An 18,223-nucleotide genomic window follows, 5' to 3' on the forward strand; every position below is an offset into this window, starting at 1 on the left:
TCAGTACTGCCCCTCTGACAGGGCAGCACTCCCTCAGTACTGACCCTCCGACAGTGCAGCACTCCCTCAGTACTGACCCTCCGACAGTGCAGCACTCCCTCAGTACTGACCCTCCGACAGTGCAGCACTCCCTCAGTACTGACCCTCCGACAGTGCAGCACTCCCTCAGTCCTGACCCTCCGACAGTGCAGTGCTCCCTCAGTACTGACCCTCTGACTGCACTGGGAGTGACAGCCTGGATTCTGTGCTCAAGTCTCTGGAGTGGGACTTGAACCCACGACCTTCTGGTTCGGGGCATTGTGATTGGTAATAAACAGGATTTACATATGTACAGCACTCCTTGAAAGTCCAGCTGTGGAAACCACAGGAATGAGGAGACAGCCACAGAGTTCCTGGATCAGCTCCATCTGGAAATCCAAGGCAGTTGTTTATGAGTTTCCGACAATAACTCAAATGGTAGCGGGAAGACGTCCACTCCTTCAACCCGGAGCTCCCGACCGGTGCCCACCTAGAAACCGTTTAACCACAGTGGACAGTTCAGGACCGAAGCTGCAGTGTGCACTTTGTCTGTGTCTGACTCGCGATCGTGAAGTGAGGAGTGGAACAGGGAGATGAGCAGCCTCGCAGTAAGTAAAGTTCAAATCAGCTCACTGCCTCGGCTGGTTCTCTTTAACAGTGAATGTTTTAGACGATGCTGTCAGCTTGACCATGTTTACAGAGCTACGATGTGTCACTGCAGAAAGAAACAAGAAATACTGCGCTGTGTGTTTCCTCTTATGGTGAGAAATAGTTTGTAGATTTTGTAATTTTAATTGTATTTGTAATTTTAATCAGCTGTGACTCAGTGGTAACATTCTCCCCTCAGAGACAGAAGGTCGTGGGTTCGAGCCCCAATCCAGAGACTTGAGCACAACTAAATGGGAGAACTCCCTTGCTCGTCTTCAAATAGTGGCCGTGGAATCTTTTCCATCGACCTGAGGAGGCAGACATGGCATCAGTATAAGGTTGCATCTGACAGACAGCATCTCTGAAAGGGCAGCACTCCCTCAATACTGACCCTCCGACAGTGCAGCACTCCCTCAGTACTGACCCTCCGACAGTGCAGCACTCCCTCAGTACTGACCCTCCGACAGTGCAGCACTCCCTCAGTACTGCCCCTCTGACAGTGCAGCGCTCCCTCAGTACTGCCCCTCTGACAGTGCAGCGCTCCCTCAGTACTGCCCCTCCGACAGTGCAGCGCTCCCTCAGTACTGACCCTCCGACAGTGCAGCACTCCCTCAGTACTGACCCTCCGACAGTGCAGCACTCCCTCAGTACTGACCCTCCGACAGTGCAGCACTCCCTCAGTACTGACCCTCTGACAGTGCAGCACTGCCTCAGTACTGACCCTCTGACAGTGTAGCACTCCCTCAGTACTGACCCTCCGACAGTGCAGCACTCCCTCAGTACTGACCCTCTGACAGTGCAGCACTGCCTCAGTACTGACCCTCTGACAGTGCAGCACTCCCTCAGTACTGACCCTCTGACAGTGCAGCACTCCCTCAGTACTGACCCTCCGACAGTGCAGCACTCCCTCAGTACTGCCCCTCTGACAGTGCAGCGCTCCCTCAGTACTGCCCCTCCGACAGTGCAGCACTCCCTCAGTACTGACCCTCCGACAGTGCAGCACTCCCTCAGTACTGACCCTCCGACAGTGCAGCACTCCCTCAGTACTGACCCTCTGACAGTGCAGCACTGCCTCAGTACTGACCCTCTGACAGTGTAGCACTCCCTCAGTACTGACCCTCCGACAGTGCAGCACTCCCTCAGTACTGACCCTCTGACAGTGCAGCACTGCCTCAGTACTGACCCTCTGACAGTGCAGCACTCCCTCAGTACTGACCCTCTGACAGTGCAGCACTCCCTCAGTACTGACCCTCCGACAGTGCAGCACTCCCTCAGTACTGACCCTCTGACAGTGCAGCACTCCCTCAGTACCGACCCTCCGACAGTGCAGCACTCCCTCAGTACTGACCCTCTGACAGTGCAGCACTCCCTCAGTACCGACCCTCCGACAGTGCAGTACTCCCTCAGTACTGACCCTCCGACAGTGCAGCACTCCCTCAGTACCGACCCTCCGACAGTGCAGTACTCCCTCAGTACTGACCCTCCGACAGTGCAGCACTCCCTCAGTACTGACCCTCCGACAGTGCAGCACTCCCTCAGTACTGACCCTCTGACAGTGCAGCACTCCCTCAGTACTGACCCTCCGACAGTGCAGCACTCCCTCAGTACTGACCCTCTGACAGTGCAGCACTCCCTCAGTACCGACCCTCCGACAGTGCAGCACTCCCTCAGTACTGACCCTCTGACAGTGCAGCACTCCCTCAGTACCGACCCTCCGACAGTGCAGTACTCCCTCAGTACTGACCCTCCGACAGTGCAGCACTCCCTCAGTACCGACCCTCCGACAGTGCAGTACTCCCTCAGTACTGACCCTCCGACAGTGCAGCACTCCCTCAGTACTGACCCTCCGACAGTGCAGCACTCCCTCAGTACTGACCCTCTGACAGTGCAGCACTCCCTCAGTACTGACCCTCCGACAGTACAGCACTCCCTCAGTACTGACCCTCCGACAGTGCAGCACTCCCTCAGTACCGACCCTCCGACAGTGCAGTACTCCCTCAGTACTGACCCTCCGACAGTGCAGCACTCCCTCAGTACTGACCCTCCGACAGTGCAGCACTCCCTCAGTACTGACCCTCTGACAGTGCAGCACTCCCTCAGTACTGACCCTCCGACAGTGCAGCACTCCCTCAGTACTGATCCTCCGACAGTGCAGCACTCCCTCAGTACTGACCCTCCGACAGTGCAGCACTCCCTCAGTACTGACCCTCTGACAGTGCAGCACTCCCTCAGTACTGACCCTCCGACAGTGCAGCACTCCCTCAGTACTGACCCTCCGACAGTGCAGCACTCCCTCAGTACTGACCCTCCGACAGTGCAGCACTCCCTCAGTACTGCACTGGGACCATCAGCCTGGATTATGGGCTCAAGTCTCTGGAGTGGGACTCAAATCCACAACCTTCTGACTCAGAGACGGGAGAGCTACCAACTGAGCCACAGCTGACACATATTACTGAGTATTTTTTTATTTGTTCATGGGATGTGGGCGTCGCTGGCGAGGCCGGTATTTATTGCCCATCCCTAATTGCCCTCGAGAAGGTGGTGGTGAGCCGCCTTCTTGAACCGCTGCAGTCCGTGTGGTGAAGGTTCTCCCACAGTGCTGTTAGGAAGAGATTTCCAGGATTTTGACCCAGCGACGATGAAGGAACGGCGATATATTTCCAAGTCGGGATGGTGTGTGACTTGGAGGGGAACGTGCAGGTGGTGTTGTTCCCATATACCTGCTGCTCTTGTCCTTCTAGGTGGTAGAGGTCGCGGGTTTTGGAGGTGCTGTCGTAGAAGCCTTGGCGAGTTGCTGCAGTGCATCCTGTGGATGGTACACACTGCAGCCACAGTGCGCCGGTGGTGAAGGGAGTGAAGGTTTAGGGTGGTGGATGGGGTGCCAATCAAGCGAGCTGCTTTATCTTGGATGGTGTTGAGCTTCTTAAGTGTTGTTGGAGCTGCACTCATCCAGGGAAGTGGAGAGTATTCCATCATAGACATGACTTGTGCCTTGTAGATGGTGGAAAGGCTTTGGGGAGTCAGGAGGTGAGTCACTTGCCACAGAATACCCAGCCTCTGACCTGCTCTTGTAGCCACAGTATTTATGTGGATGGTCCAGTTAAGTTTCTGGTCAATGGTGACCCCCAGGATGTTGATGGTGGGGGATTCGGCGATGGTAATGCTGTTGAATGTCAAGGGGAGGTGGTTAGACTCTCTCTTGTTGGAGATGGTCATTGCCTGGCACTTGTCTGGCATGAATGTTACTTGCCAATTATCAGCCCAAGCCTGGATGTTGTCCAGGTCTTGCTGCATGCGGGCACGGACTGCTTCATTATCTGAGGGGTTGCGAATGGAACTGAATACTGTGCAATCATAAGCAAACATCCCCGCTTCTGACCTTATGATGGAGGGAAGCTCATTGATGAAGCAACTGAAGATGGTTGGGCCTAGGACACTGCCCTGAGGAACTCCTGCAGCAATGTCCTGGGGCTGAGATGATTGGCCTCCAACAACCACTACCATCTTCCTTTGTGCTAGGTATGACTCCAGCCACTGGAGAGTTTTCCCCCTGATTCCCATTGACTTCAATTTTACTAGGGCTCCTTGGTGCCACACTCAGTCAAATGCTGCCTTGTTGTCAAGGGCAGTCACTCTCACCTCACCTCTGGAATTCAGCTCTTTTGTCCATGTTTGGACCAAGGCTGTAATGAGGTCTGGAGCTGAGTGGTCCTGGCAGAACCCAAACTGAGCATCGGTGAGCAGGTTATTGGTGAGCAAATGCCAAGTATCAAGGAAGGACAGATATGGGATGATGGACTTATATGTGAGCCTACTTATAGGGCCTGTTCTTACTAAGACATGAATTTACTTTATTGTGCTCCCGTCCCCAGTGTCCCCACAGTGAATGGATCCATCTCCTTTTCCAACTTGGGCAGAGCCAATGTTTCCAATGAATATTCTTCCCTATTTTCATTCCTTATTTCAATCTCCCGGCACTAATTTTTGGATTTTGATCGGAAGATTCTATAGTTTATAGATATATATAGAGACAATAATCCGAGACAAAATTAATTGTCACTTGGAAAAATGTGTGTTAATCAATGAAAGTCAGCACGGATTTGTTAAAGGCAAATCGTGTTTGACTAACTTGATTGAGTTCTTTGATGAAGTAACAGAGAGGGTTGATGAGGGTAGAGTGGTTGATGATGTGTATATAGACTTTCAAAAGGCGTTTGATAAAGTACCACATAATAGACTTGTTAGCAAAATTAAAGCCCATGGGATTAAAAGGACAGTGGCAGTGTGGATATAAAATTGGCCAAGGGACAGAAAGCGGAGAATAATGTTGAATGGTTGTTTTTCAGACTGGAGGGAAGTATACAGTGGTGTTCCCCAGGGGTCGGTATTAGGACCACTGCTCTTTTTGATATATATTAATGACATGGACTTGGGTTTAGAGGGTATAATTTCAAAGTTTGCAGATGACACGAAACTCAGAAATGTAGTAAACAATGTGGAGGATAGTAACAGACTTCAGGAGGACAGAGACAGACTGGTGAAATGGGCAGATACATGGCAGATGAAATTTAACGCAGAGAGGTGTGAAGTGATGCATTTTGGTAGGAAGAATGAGGAGAGGCAATATAAACTAAATGGGACAATTTTAAAGGGGGTGCAGGAACAGAGAGACCTGAGGGTGTATGTACACAAATCTTTGAAGGTGGACAAGTTGAGAAGGCTGTTAAAAAACATACAGGACACTGGGCTTTATTAATAGAGGCATAGAGTATGAAAGCAAGGAAGTTATACTAAATCTTTATAAAACATTGGTTAGGCCTCAGTTGGAGTATTGTGTTCAATTCTGGGCACCGCACTTTAGCAAGGCCCTAGAGAGGGTGCAGAAGAGATTTACTAGAATGGTACCAGGGATGAGGGACTTCAGTTTTGTGGAGAGACTGGAGAATCTGGGGTTGTTCTCCTTAGAACAGAGAAATGTAAGGAATCTTACAACACCAGGTTATAGTCCAACAGTTTTATTTGAAAATCACAAGCTTTCGGAAGCTTTTCAAATAAAACTGTTGGACTATAACCTGGTGTTGTAAGATTTCATACATTTGTCAACCCCAGTCCATCACCGGCATCTCCACATCATTAGAACAGAGAAGGTTAAGAGGAGATTTAATAGAGGTTTCCAGTGGCAGAAGGGTCGGTAACCAGAGGACACAGATTTAAGGTGATCGGCAAAAGATCCAGAGGCGACATGAGGAAAATCTTTCTAATGCGGCGAGTTGTTATGACCTGGAATGTGCTGCCTGAAAGGGCGGTGGAAGCAGATTCAATAATAACTTTCAAAAGGGAATTGATTGAATACTTGAAGGGTAAAAATTAACAGGGCTACGGGGAAAGAGCGGGAGAGTGGGACTAATTGGATAGCTCTTTCAAAGAGCCAGCACAGGCACGATGGGCCGAATGGTCTCCTCCTGTGCTGTATCATTCTACAATTCTATGATATTTGCAGATGGGATTTGAGTTGCTGCCTGTATTATTTTTCGGCTTAATGGCTGTGCTTGTTACTAGGCTGGGCCTGGGCCTGGGTCTGGGGCTAGGCCTGGGCCTCTGGAACTGACACAGACCCAGGGGTGGAGTTGGGACAGGCAGCCTCATCCTATTGCAAGCTGGTCATGATTGGGAGCTAAATATTCCTGGTTATAAGGTCTTTAGAAAGGATAGGGAAATTGGGAGAGGAGGAGGGGTAGCCTTATTGATTAAAGATACTATTACAACATTAGTAAGAGAGGATATCAGTATGGGAAAGCAAACAGCAGAGACTATGGTTAGAATTGAGGAATAAGAGAAGACTTAAAACTGTAATGGGAGTCGTCTACAGGCCTCCTGATAGCAGCAATGAAGCGGCAGAATGTATTATTTCAGAGATTTGAGAGGCTTATAGCAAAAGTAGAGTTGTTTTAATGGGAGACATTAATTTTCAGATAGATTGGGAAGAGCAGAGTAGCTCAAGTCAGAAGGGTAGTGAATTCCTTGGGTGCATTCAAGATAGTGTCCTGGAGCAATATGTTCTAGAAGGGCACAGACATGATGGGTCAGATGGCTTCCTTCTGTGCAGTAAATTTCTATGATTCTATGAAATTTCTATGAGAACCAATAAGAGGGCAGGCCAAATTAGATTTAGTAATGGGTAATGAGCCAGATTTAGATAATAATCAAACAATAAAGGAACATTTATCCAACAGCGATCATAATATGATCGAATTCACTATTAGGTTTAAAGGGAGAAACGTAACACAGTTGCTACAATTCTAGATTTCGGTAAGACTAACTATAACGGGATGAGACAGAGACTGACGACAGTAAACTGGTCAAAACTGTTATTGGGTAAAACTACAGATGAACAGTGGGAGGTGTTCAAAAAAGAATTTAGTTTAATACAGGACCAGTATATACCCCTAAAGGGCAAGAGCTCTACTAACCAAATAAAACAGACATAGTCAACAAAAGAGGTGAGAGATAACATAAAATTAAAGGAAAGAGCACACAAAAGTTCAAAGAACAGTGTAGATCCAGGGGACTGGGAGAGATATAGAGAACAGTTAAAATACTGTGGATGATGGAAATTTGAAATAATTTTAGAAAATGCCTGAAATACTCAGCAGGTCAGGCAGCATCTGTGGAGAAAGAAACAGAGTTAACGTTTCAGGTCGAAGACCCTTCGTCAGAACTGGGAGAAGTTAACAGTTTTTAAACAATTACATAGCCAGGAAAAAGGGGGAGGGGAAAGAACAAAAGGGAAGGTGTGTGATAGGGTGGAGGGCAGGAGTGATTAAATGGCAAAAGGGATGATGGTGCGAGGCAAGGAGGGTGATAATGGGACAAGAAAAGAAACAAAAGATGGGTCTAGAGTAGCTGTAAATGGCAGCAGCAGAGCCATCACCAACACCTGGTGACCAAAAAAAATGGGCTGCACTGGAAGCTGACAGGAGGGACTCTGGACTGTACTGGGATTTGACAGGAGGGGCTCTGGACTCTACTGGGAGCTGACAGGAGGGGCTCTGGACTGTACTGGGATTTGACAGGAGGGGGCCCTGGACTGTACTGGGATCTGACAGGAGGGGCTCTGGGCTGTAATGGGGATCTGACAGGAGGGTTTCTGGACTGTAATGGGATCTGACAGGAGGGGCTCTGGACTGTACTGGGATCTGACAGGAGGGGCTCTGGACTGTACTGGGATCTGACAGGAGGGGCTCTGGATTGTACTGGGATCTAACAGGAGGGGCTCTGGACTGTACTGGGATCTAATCGGAGGGGCTCTGGACTGTACTGGGATCTGACAGGAGGGGCTCTGGACTGTACTGGGATTTGACAGGAGGGGCCCTGGACTGTACTGGGATCTGACAGGAGGGACTCTGGACTCTACTGTGGGCTGACAGGAGGGGCTCTGGGCTGTACTGGGATTTGACAGGGGGGGGCTCTGGACTGTACTGGGATCCGACAGGAGGGCTCTGGGTTGGACTGGGATCTGAGAGGAGGGTTTCTGGACTGTACTGGGATCTGACAGGAGGGGCTCTGGGCTGTAATGGGATCCGACAGGAGGGCTCTGGATTGTACTGGGATCTGAGAGGAGTGGCCTGGACTGAACTGGGATCTGTCAAGAGGGGCTATAGACTGTACTGGGATCTGACAGGAGGGGCTCTGGACTGTACTGGGATCTGACAGGAGGGGCTCTGGACTGTACTGGGATCTGACAGGAGGGGCTCTGGATTGTAGTGGGATCTAACAGGAGGGGCTCTGGACTGTACTGGGATCTAACAGGAGGGGCTCTGGACTGTACTGGGATTTGACAGGAGGGGCCCTGGACTGTACTGGGATCTGACAGGAGGGGCTCTGGGCTGTAATGGGATCCGACAGGAGGGCTCTGGACTGTACTGGGATCTGACAGGAGGGGCTCTGGACTGTACTGGGATTTGACAGGAGGGGCCCTGGACTCTACTGTGGGCTGACAGGGGGGGGCTCTGGACTGGACTGGGATTTGACAAGAGGGGGCCCTGGCCTGTACTGGGATCTGACAGGAGGGGCTCTGGGATGTAATGGGGATCTGACAGGAGGGTTTCTGCACTGTAATGGGATCTGACAGGAGGGCTCTGGATTGTACTGGGATCTGAGAGGAGGGGCCTGGACTGAACTGGGATCTGTCATGAGGGGCTCTAGACTGTACTGGGATCTGACAGGAGGGGCTCTGGACTGTACTGGGATCTGACAGGAGGGGCTCTGGACTGTACTGGGATCTGACAGGAGGGGCTCTGGATTGTACTGGGATCTAACAGGAGGGGCTCTGGACTGTACTGGGATCTAATCGGAGGGGCTCTGGACTGTACTGGGATCTGACAGGAGGGGCTCTGGACTGTACTGGGATTTGACAGGAGGGGCCCTGGACTGTACTGGGATCTGACAGGAGGGACTCTGGACTCTACTGTGGGCTGACAGGAGGGGCTCTGGGCTGTACTGGGATCCGACAGGAGGGCTCTGGGTTGGACTGGGATCTGAGAGGAGGGTTTCTGGACTGTACTGGGATCTGACAGGAGGGGCTCTGGGCTGTAATGGGATCCGACAGGAGGGCTCTGGATTGTACTGGGATCTGAGAGGAGTGGCCTGGACTGAACTGGGATCTGTCAAGAGGGGCTATAGACTGTACTGGGATCTGACAGGAGGGGCTCTGGACTGTACTGGGATCTGACAGGAGGGGCTCTGGACTGTACTGGGATCTGACAGGAGGGGCTCAGGATTGTAGTGGGATCTAACAGGAGGGGCTCTGGACTGTACTGGGATCTAACAGGAGGGGCTCTAGACTGTACTGGGATCTAATCGGAGGGGCTCTGGACTGTACTGGGATCTGACAGGAGGGGCTCTGGGCTGTAATGGGATCCGACAGGAGGGCTCTGGATTGTACTGGGATCTGAGAGGAGTGGCCTGGACTGAACTGGGATCTGTCAAGAGGGGCTATAGACTGTGCAGGGATCTGACAGGAGGGGCTCTGGACTGTACTGGGATCTGACAGGAGGGGCTCTGGACTGTACTGGGATCTGACAGGAGGGGCTCTGGATTGTAGTGGGATCTAACAGGAGGGGCTCTGGACTGTACTGGGATCTAACAGGAGGGGCTCTAGACTGTACTGGGATCTAATCGGAGGGGCTCTGGACTGCACTGGGATCTGACAGGAGGGGCTCTGGACTGTACTGGGATTTGACAGGAGGGGCCCTGGACTGTACTGGGATCTGACAGGAGGGACTCTGGACTCTAGTGTGGGCTGACAGGAGGGGCTCTGGGCTGTACTGGGATTTGACAGGGGGGGGCTCTGGACTGTACTGGGATCTGACAGGAGGGGCTCTGGACTGTACTGGGATTTGACAGGAGGGGCCCTGGACTGTACTGGGATCTGACAGGAGGGACTCTGGACTCTAGTGTGGGCTGACAGGAGGGGCTCTGGGCTGTACTGGGATTTGACAGGGGGTGGCTCTGGACTGTACTGGGATTTGACAGGAGGGGGCTCTGGACTGTACTGGGATTTGACAGGAGGGGCCCTGGACTGTACTGGGATCTGACAGGAGGGACTCTGGACTCGACTGGGAGCTGACAGGAGGGGCTCTGGGCTGTACTGGGATTTGACAGGAGGGGGCTCTGGACTGTACTGGGATCTGACAGGAGGGGCCCTGGACTGTACTGGGATCTGACAGGAGGGACTCTGGACTCTACTGGGAGCTGACAGGAGGGGCTCTGGGCTGTACTGGGATTTGACAGGGGGGGCCTCTGGACTGTACTGGAATTTGACAGGAGGGGGCCCTGGACTGTACTGGGATCTGAAAGGAGGGGCCCTGGACTGTACTGGGATTTGACAGGAGGGACTCTGGACTCAACTGGGAGCTGACAGGAGGGGCTCTGGGCTGTACTGGGATTTGACAAGGGGGTCTCTGGACTGTACTGGGATTTGACAGGAGGGGGCCCTGGACTGTACTGGGATCTGACAGGAGGGGCTCTGGGCTCTAATGGGATCCGACAGGAGGGCTCTGGGTTGGACTGGGATCTGAGAGGAGGGTGTCTGGACTGTACTGGGATCTGACAGGTGGGGCTCTGGGCTGTAATGGGATCCGACAGGAGGGCTCTGGATTGTACTGGGATCTGAGAGGAGTGGCCTGGACTGAACTGGGATCTGTCAGGAGGGGCTCCAGACTGTACTGGTATCTGACAGGAGGGGCTCTGCACTGTACTGGGATCTGACAGGAGGGGCTCTGGACTGAACTGGGATCTGACAGGAGAGGCTCTGAATTGTACTGGGATCTGACAGGAGGGGCTCTGGACTGTACTGGGATCTAATCGGAGGGTCTCTGCACTGTACTGGGATCTGACAGGAGGGGCTCTGGGCTGTAATGGGGATCTGACAGGAGGGTTTCTGGACTGTCATGGGATCTGACAGGAGGGCTCTGGACTGTACTGGGATCTGACAGGAGGGCTGCTGGACTGTAATGGGATCTGACAGGACGGCTCTGGACTGTACTGGGATCTGACAGGAGGGTTGCTGGACTGTACTGGGATCTGACAGGAGCGTTGCTGGAATGTACTGGGATCTGACAGGAGAGGGCTCTGGACTGTACTGGGATTTGACAGGAGGGGCCCTGGACTCTACTGGGGGCTGACAGGAGGGGCTCTGGGCTGTACTGGGATTTGACAGGGGGGGGCTCTGGACAGTACTGGGATTTGACAGGAGGGGGCTCTGGACAGCACTGGGATTTGACAGGAGGGGCCCTGGACTGTACTGGGATCTGACAGGAGGGGCTCTGGGCTGTAATGGGATCCGACAGGAGGGCTCTGGACTGTACTGGGATCTGACTGGAGGGGCTCGGGACTGTACTGGGATTTGACAGGAGGGGCCCTGGACTGTACTGGGATCTGACAGGAGGGACTCTGGACTCTACTGTGGGCTGACAGGGGGGGGCTCTGGACTGGACTGGGATTTGACAGGAGGGGGCCCTGGCCTGTACTGGGATCTGACAGGAGGGGCTCTGGGATGTAATGGGGATCTGACAGGAGGGTTTCTGCACTGTAATGGGATCTGACAGGAGGGCTCTGGATTGTACTGGGATCTGAGAGGAGGGGCCTGGACTGAACTGGGATCTGTCATGAGGGGCTCTAGACTGTACTGGGATCTGACAGGAGGGGCTCTGGACTGTACTGGGATCTGACAGGAGGGGCTCTGGACTGTACTGGGATCTGACAGGAGGGGCTCTGGATTGTACTGGGATCTAACAGGAGGGGCTCTGGACTGTACTGGGATCTAATCGGAGGGGCTCTGGACTGTACTGGGATCTGACAGGAGGGGCTCTGGACTGTACTGGGATTTGACAGGAGGGGCCCTGGACTGTACTGGGATCTGACAGGAGGGACTCTGGACTCTACTGTGGGCTGACAGGAGGGGCTCTGGGCTGTACTGGGATTTGACAGGGGGGGGCTCTGGACTGTACTGGGATCCGACAGGAGGGCTCTGGGTTGGACTGGGATCTGAGAGGAGGGTTTCTGGACTGTACTGGGATCTGACAGGAGGGGCTCTGGGCTGTAATGGGATCCGACAGGAGGGCTCTGGATTGTACTGGGATCTGAGAGGAGTGGCCTGGACTGAACTGGGATCTGTCAAGAGGGGCTATAGACTGTACTGGGATCTGACAGGAGGGGCTCTGGACTGTACTGGGATCTGACAGGAGGGGCTCTGGACTGTACTGGGATCTGACAGGAGGGGCTCAGGATTGTAGTGGGATCTAACAGGAGGGGCTCTGGACTGTACTGGGATCTAACAGGAGGGGCTCTAGACTGTACTGGGATCTAATCGGAGGGGCTCTGGACTGTACTGGGATCTGACAGGAGGGGCTCTGGACTGTACTGGGATTTGACAGGAGGGGCCCTGGACTGTACTGGGATCTGACAGGAGGGGCTCTGGGCTGTAATGGGATCCGACAGGAGGGCTCTGGATTGTACTGGGATCTGAGAGGAGTGGCCTGGACTGAACTGGGATCTGTCAAGAGGGGCTATAGACTGTACAGGGATCTGACAGGAGGGGCTCTGGACTGTACTGGGATCTGACAGGAGGGGCTCTGGACTGTACTGGGATCTGACAGGAGGGGCTCTGGATTGTAGTGGGATCGAACAGGAGGGGCTCTGGACTGTACTGGGATCTAACAGGAGGGGCTCTAGACTGTACTGGGATCTAATCGGAGGGGCTCTGGACTGCACTGGGATCTGACAGGAGGGGCTCTGGACTGTACTGGGATTTGACAGGAGGGGCCCTGGACTGTACTGGGATCTGACAGGAGGGACTCTGGACTCTAGTGTGGGCTGACAGGAGGGGCTCTGGGCTGTACTGGGATTTGACAGGGGGGGGGCTCTGGACTGTACTGGGATCTGACAGGAGGGGCTCTGGACTGTACTGGGATTTGACAGGAGGGGCCCTGGACTGTACTGGGATCTGACAGGAGGGACTCTGGACTCTAGTGTGGGCTGACAGGAGGGGCTCTGGGCTGTACTGGGATTTGACAGGGGGTGGCTCTGGACTGTACTGGGATTTGACAGGAGGGGGCTCTGGACTGTACTGGGATTTGACAGGAGGGGCCCTGGACTGTACTGGGATCTGACAGGAGGGACTCTGGACTCGACTGGGAGCTGACAGGAGGGGCTCTGGGCTGTACTGGGATTTGACAGGAGGGGGCTCTGGACTGTACTGGGATCTGACAGGAGGGGCCCTGGACTGTACTGGGATCTGACAGGAGGGACTCTGGACTCTACTGGGAGCTGACAGGAGGGGCTCTGGGCTGTACTGGGATTTGACAGGGGGGGCCTCTGGACTGTACTGGAATTTGACAGGAGGGGGCCCTGGACTGTACTGGGATCTGAAAGGAGGGGCCCTGGACTGTACTGGGATTTGACAGGAGGGACTCTGGACTCAACTGGGAGCTGACAGGAGGGGCTCTGGGCTGTACTGGGATTTGACAAGGGGGTCTCTGGACTGTACTGGGATTTGACAGGAGGGGGCCCTGGACTGTACTGGGATCTGACAGGAGGGGCTCTGGGCTCTAATGGGATCCGACAGGAGGGCTCTGGGTTGGACTGGGATCTGAGAGGAGGGTGTCTGGACTGTACTGGGATCTGACAGGAGGGGCTCTGGGCTGTAATGGGATCCAACAGGAGCGCTCTGGATTGTACTGGGATCTGAGAGGAGTGGCCTGGACTGAACTGGGATCTGTCAGGAGGGGCTCCAGACTGTACTGGTATCTGACAGGAGGGGCTCTGCACTGTACTGGGATCTGACAGGAGGGGCTCTGGACTGAACTGGGATCTGACAGGAGAGGCTCTGAATTGTACTGGGATCTGACAGGAGGGGCTCTGGACTGTACTGGGATCTAATCGGAGGGTCTCTGCACTGTACTGGGATCTGACAGGAGGGGCTCTGGGCTGTAATGGGGATCTGACAGGAGGGTTTCTGGACTGTCATGGGATCTGACAGGAGGGCTCTGGACTGTACTGGGATCTGACAGGAGGGCTGCTGGACTGTAATGGGATCTGACAGGACGGCTCTGGACTGTACTGGGATCTGACAGGAGGGTTGCTGGACTGTACTGGGATCTGACAGGAGCGTTGCTGGAATGTACTGGGATCTGACAGGAGAGGGCTCTGGACTGTACTGGGATTTGACAGGAGGGGCCCTGGACTCTACTGGGGGCTGACAGGAGGGGCTCTGGGCTGTACTGGGATTTGACAGGGGGGGGCTCTGGACAGTACTGGGATTTGACAGGAGGGGGCTCTGGACAGCACTGGGATTTGACAGGAGGGGCCCTGGACTGTACTGGGATCTGACAGGAGGGGCTCTGCACTGTACTGGGATCTAACAGGAGGGGCCCTGGACTGTACTGGGATCTTACAGGAGGGACTCTGGACTCGACTGGGAGCTGACAGGAGGGGCTCTGGGCTGTACTGGGATTTGACAGGGAGGGGCTCTGGACTGTACTGGGATTTGACAGGAGGGGGCTCTGGACTGTACTGGGATTTGACAGGAGGGACTCTGGACTCTACTGGGAGCTGACAGGAGGGGCTCTGGGCTGTACTGGGATTTGACAAGGGGGGGGCTCTGGACTGTACTGGGATTTGACAGGAGGGGGCCCTGGACTGTACTGGGATCTGACAGGAGGGGCTCTGGGCTGTAATGGGGATCTGACAGGAGGGTTTCTGCACTGTAATGGGATCTGACAGGAGGGCTCTGGATTGTACTGGGATCTGAGAGGAGGGGCCTGGACTGAACTGGGATCTGTCATGAGGGGCTCTAGACTGTACTGGGATCTGACAGGAGGGGCTCTGGACTGTACTGGGATCTGACAAGAGGGGCTCTGGACTGTACTGGAATCTGACAGGAGGGGCTCTGGATTGTACTGGGATCAAACAGGAGGGGCTCTGGACTGTACTGGGATCTAATCGGAGGGGCTCTGGACTGTACTGGGATCTGACAGGAGGGGCTCTGGACTGTACTGGGATCTGACAGGAGGGGCTATAGACTGTACTGGGATCTTAAAGGAGGGGCTCTGGACTGTACTGGGATCTGACAGGAGGGGCTCTGGACTGTACTGGGATCTGACAGGAGGGGCTCTGGATTGTAGTGGGATCTAACAGGAGGGGCTCTGGACTGTACTGGGATCTAACAGGAGAGGCTCTAGACTGTACTGGGATCTAATCGGAGGGGCTCTGGACTGTGCTGGGATCTGACAGGAGGGGCTCTGGACTGTACTGGGATTTGACCGGAGGGGCCCTGGACTGTACTGGGATCTGACAGGAGGGACTCTGGACTCTAGTGTGGGCTGACAGGAGGGGCTCTGGGCTGTACTGGGATTTGACAGGGGGGGGCTCTGGACTGTACTGGGATCTGACAGGAGGGGCTCTGGACTGTACTGGGATTTGACAGGAGGGGCCCTGGACTGTACTGGGATCTGACAGGAGGGACTCTGGACTCTAGTGTGGGCTGACAGGAGGGGCTCTGGGCTGTACTGGGATTTGACAGGGGGTGGCTCTGGACTGTACTGGGATTTGACAGGAGGGGGCTCTGGACTGTACTGGGATCTGACAGGAGGGGCCCTGGACTGTACTGGGATCTGACAGGAGGGACTCTGGACTCTACTGGGAGCTGACAGGAGGGGCTCTGGGCTGTACTGGGATTTGACAGGGGGGGCCTCTGGACTGTACTGGAATTTGACAGGAGGGGGCCCTGGACTGTACTGGGATCTGAAAGGAGGGGGCCTGGACTGTACTGGGATTTGACAGGAGGGACTCTGGACTCAACTGGGAGCTGACAGGAGGGGCTCTGGGCTGTACTGGGATTTGACAAGGGGGTCTCTGGACTGTACTGGGATTTGACAGGAGGGGGCCCTGGACTGTACTGGGATCTGACAGGAGGGGCTCTGGGCTCTAATGGGATCCGACAGGAGGGCTCTGGGTTGGACTGGGATCTGAGAGGAGGGTGTCTGGACTGTACTGGGATCTGACAGGAGGGGCTCTGGGCTGTAATGGGATCCAACAGGAGGGCTCTGGATTGTACTGGGATCTGAGAGGAGTGGCCTGGACTGAACTGGGATCTGTCAGGAGGGGCTCCAGACTGTACTGGTATCTGACAGGAGGGGCTCTGCACTGTACTGGGATCTGACAGGAGGGGCTCTGGACTGAACTGGGATCTGACAGGAGAGGCTCTGAATTGTACTGGGATCTGACAGGAGGGGCTCTGGACTGTACTGGGATCTAATCGGAGGGTCTCTGCACTGTACTGGGATCTGACAGGAGGGGCTCTGGGCTGTAATGGGGATCTGACAGGAGGGTTTCTGGACTGTCATGGGATCTGACAGGAGGGCTCTGGACTGTACTGGGATCTGACAGGAGGGCTGCTGGACTGTAATGGGATCTGACAGGACGGCTCTGGACTGTACTGGGATCTGACAGGAGGGTTGCTGGACTGTACTGGGATCTGACAGGAGCGTTGCTGGAATGTACTGGGATCTGACAGGAGAGGGCTCTGGACTGTACTGGGATTTGACAGGAGGGGCCCTGGACTCTACTGGGGGCTGACAGGAGGGGCTCTGGGCTGTACTGGGATTTGACAGGGGGGGGCTCTGGACAGTACTGGGATTTGACAGGAGGGGGCTCTGGACAGCACTGGGATTTGACAGGAGGGGCCCTGGACTGTACTGGGATCTGACAGGAGGGGCTCTGCACTGTACTGGGATCTAACAGGAGGGGCCCTGGACTGTACTGGGATCTTACAAGAGGGACTCTGGACTCGACTGGGAGCTGACAGGAGGGGCTCTGGGCTGTACTGGGATTTGACAGGGAGGGGCTCTGGACTGTACTGGGATTTGACAGGAGGGGGCTCTGGACTGTACTGGGATTTGACAGGAGGGACTCTGGACTCTACTGGGAGCTGACAGGAGGGGCTCTGGGCTGTACTGGGATTTGACAAGGGGGGGGGCTCTGGACTGTACTGGGATTTGACAGGAGGGGGCCCTGGCCTGTACTGGGATCTGACAGGAGGGGCTCTGGGCTGTAATGGGGATCTGACAGGAGGGTTTCTGCACTGTAATGGGATCTGACAGGAGGGCTCTGGATTGTACTGGGATCTGAGAGGAGGGGCCTGGACTGAACTGGGATCTGTCATGAGGGGCTCTAGACTGTACTGGGATCTGACAGGAGGGGCTCTGGACTGTACTGGAATCTGACAGGAGGGGCTCTGGATTGTACTGGGATCAAACAGGAGGGGCTCTGGACTGTACTGGGATCTAATCGGAGGGGCTCTGGACTGTACTGGGATCTGACAGGAGGGGCTCTGGACTGTACTGGGATCTGACAGGAGGGGCTATAGACTGTACTGGGATCTTAAAGGAGGGGCTCTGGACTGTACTGGGATCTGACAGGAGGGGCTCTGGACTGTACTGGGATCTGACAGGAGGGGCTCTGGATTGTAGTGGGATCTAACAGGAGGGGCTCTGGACTGTACTGGGATCTAACAGGAGAGGCTCTAGACTGTACTGGGATCTAATCGGAGGGGCTCTGGACTGTGCTGGGATCTGACAGGAGGGGCTCTGGACTGTACTGGGATTTGACAGGAGGGGCCCTGGACTGTACTGGGATCTGACAGGAGGGACTCTGGACTCTAGTGTGGGCTGACAGGAGGGGCTCTGGGCTGTACTGGGATTTGACAGGGGGGGGCTCTGGACTGTACTGGGATCTGACAGGAGGGGCTCTGGACTGTACTGGGATTTGACAGGAGGGGCCCTGGACTGTACTGGGATCTGACAGGAGGGACTCTGGACTCTAGTGTGGGCTGACAGGAGGGGCTCTGGGCTGTACTGGGATTTGACAGGGGGGGGCTCTGGACTGTACTGGGATTTGACAGGAGGGGGCTCTGGACTGTACTGGGATTTGACAGGAGGGGCCCTGGACTGTACTGGGATCTGACAGGAGGGACTCTGGACTCGACTGGGAGCTGACA

General features: G+C 54.5%; 1 protein-coding gene across 1 annotated transcript in view; it reads left to right on the top strand.

Annotated features, from left to right (window-relative positions):
* Positions 1 to 448: 448 nt before the first annotated feature.
* Positions 449 to 18,223, top strand: part of LOC137315678 (phospholipid transfer protein-like) — a 95,088-nt gene continuing 77,313 nt past the window's right edge. Inside the window, exon 1 of the mRNA XM_067980187.1 lies at positions 449 to 626. Within this exon, the coding sequence (XP_067836288.1) occupies positions 612 to 626 (15 nt within the window). The 5' untranslated portion in view covers positions 449 to 611. The remainder of the gene's footprint in view (positions 627 to 18,223) is intronic.

Source organism: Heptranchias perlo, unplaced genomic scaffold (genome assembly GCF_035084215.1).
Source record: "Heptranchias perlo isolate sHepPer1 unplaced genomic scaffold, sHepPer1.hap1 HAP1_SCAFFOLD_557, whole genome shotgun sequence".
Lineage (NCBI taxonomy): Eukaryota > Metazoa > Chordata > Chondrichthyes > Hexanchiformes > Hexanchidae > Heptranchias > Heptranchias perlo.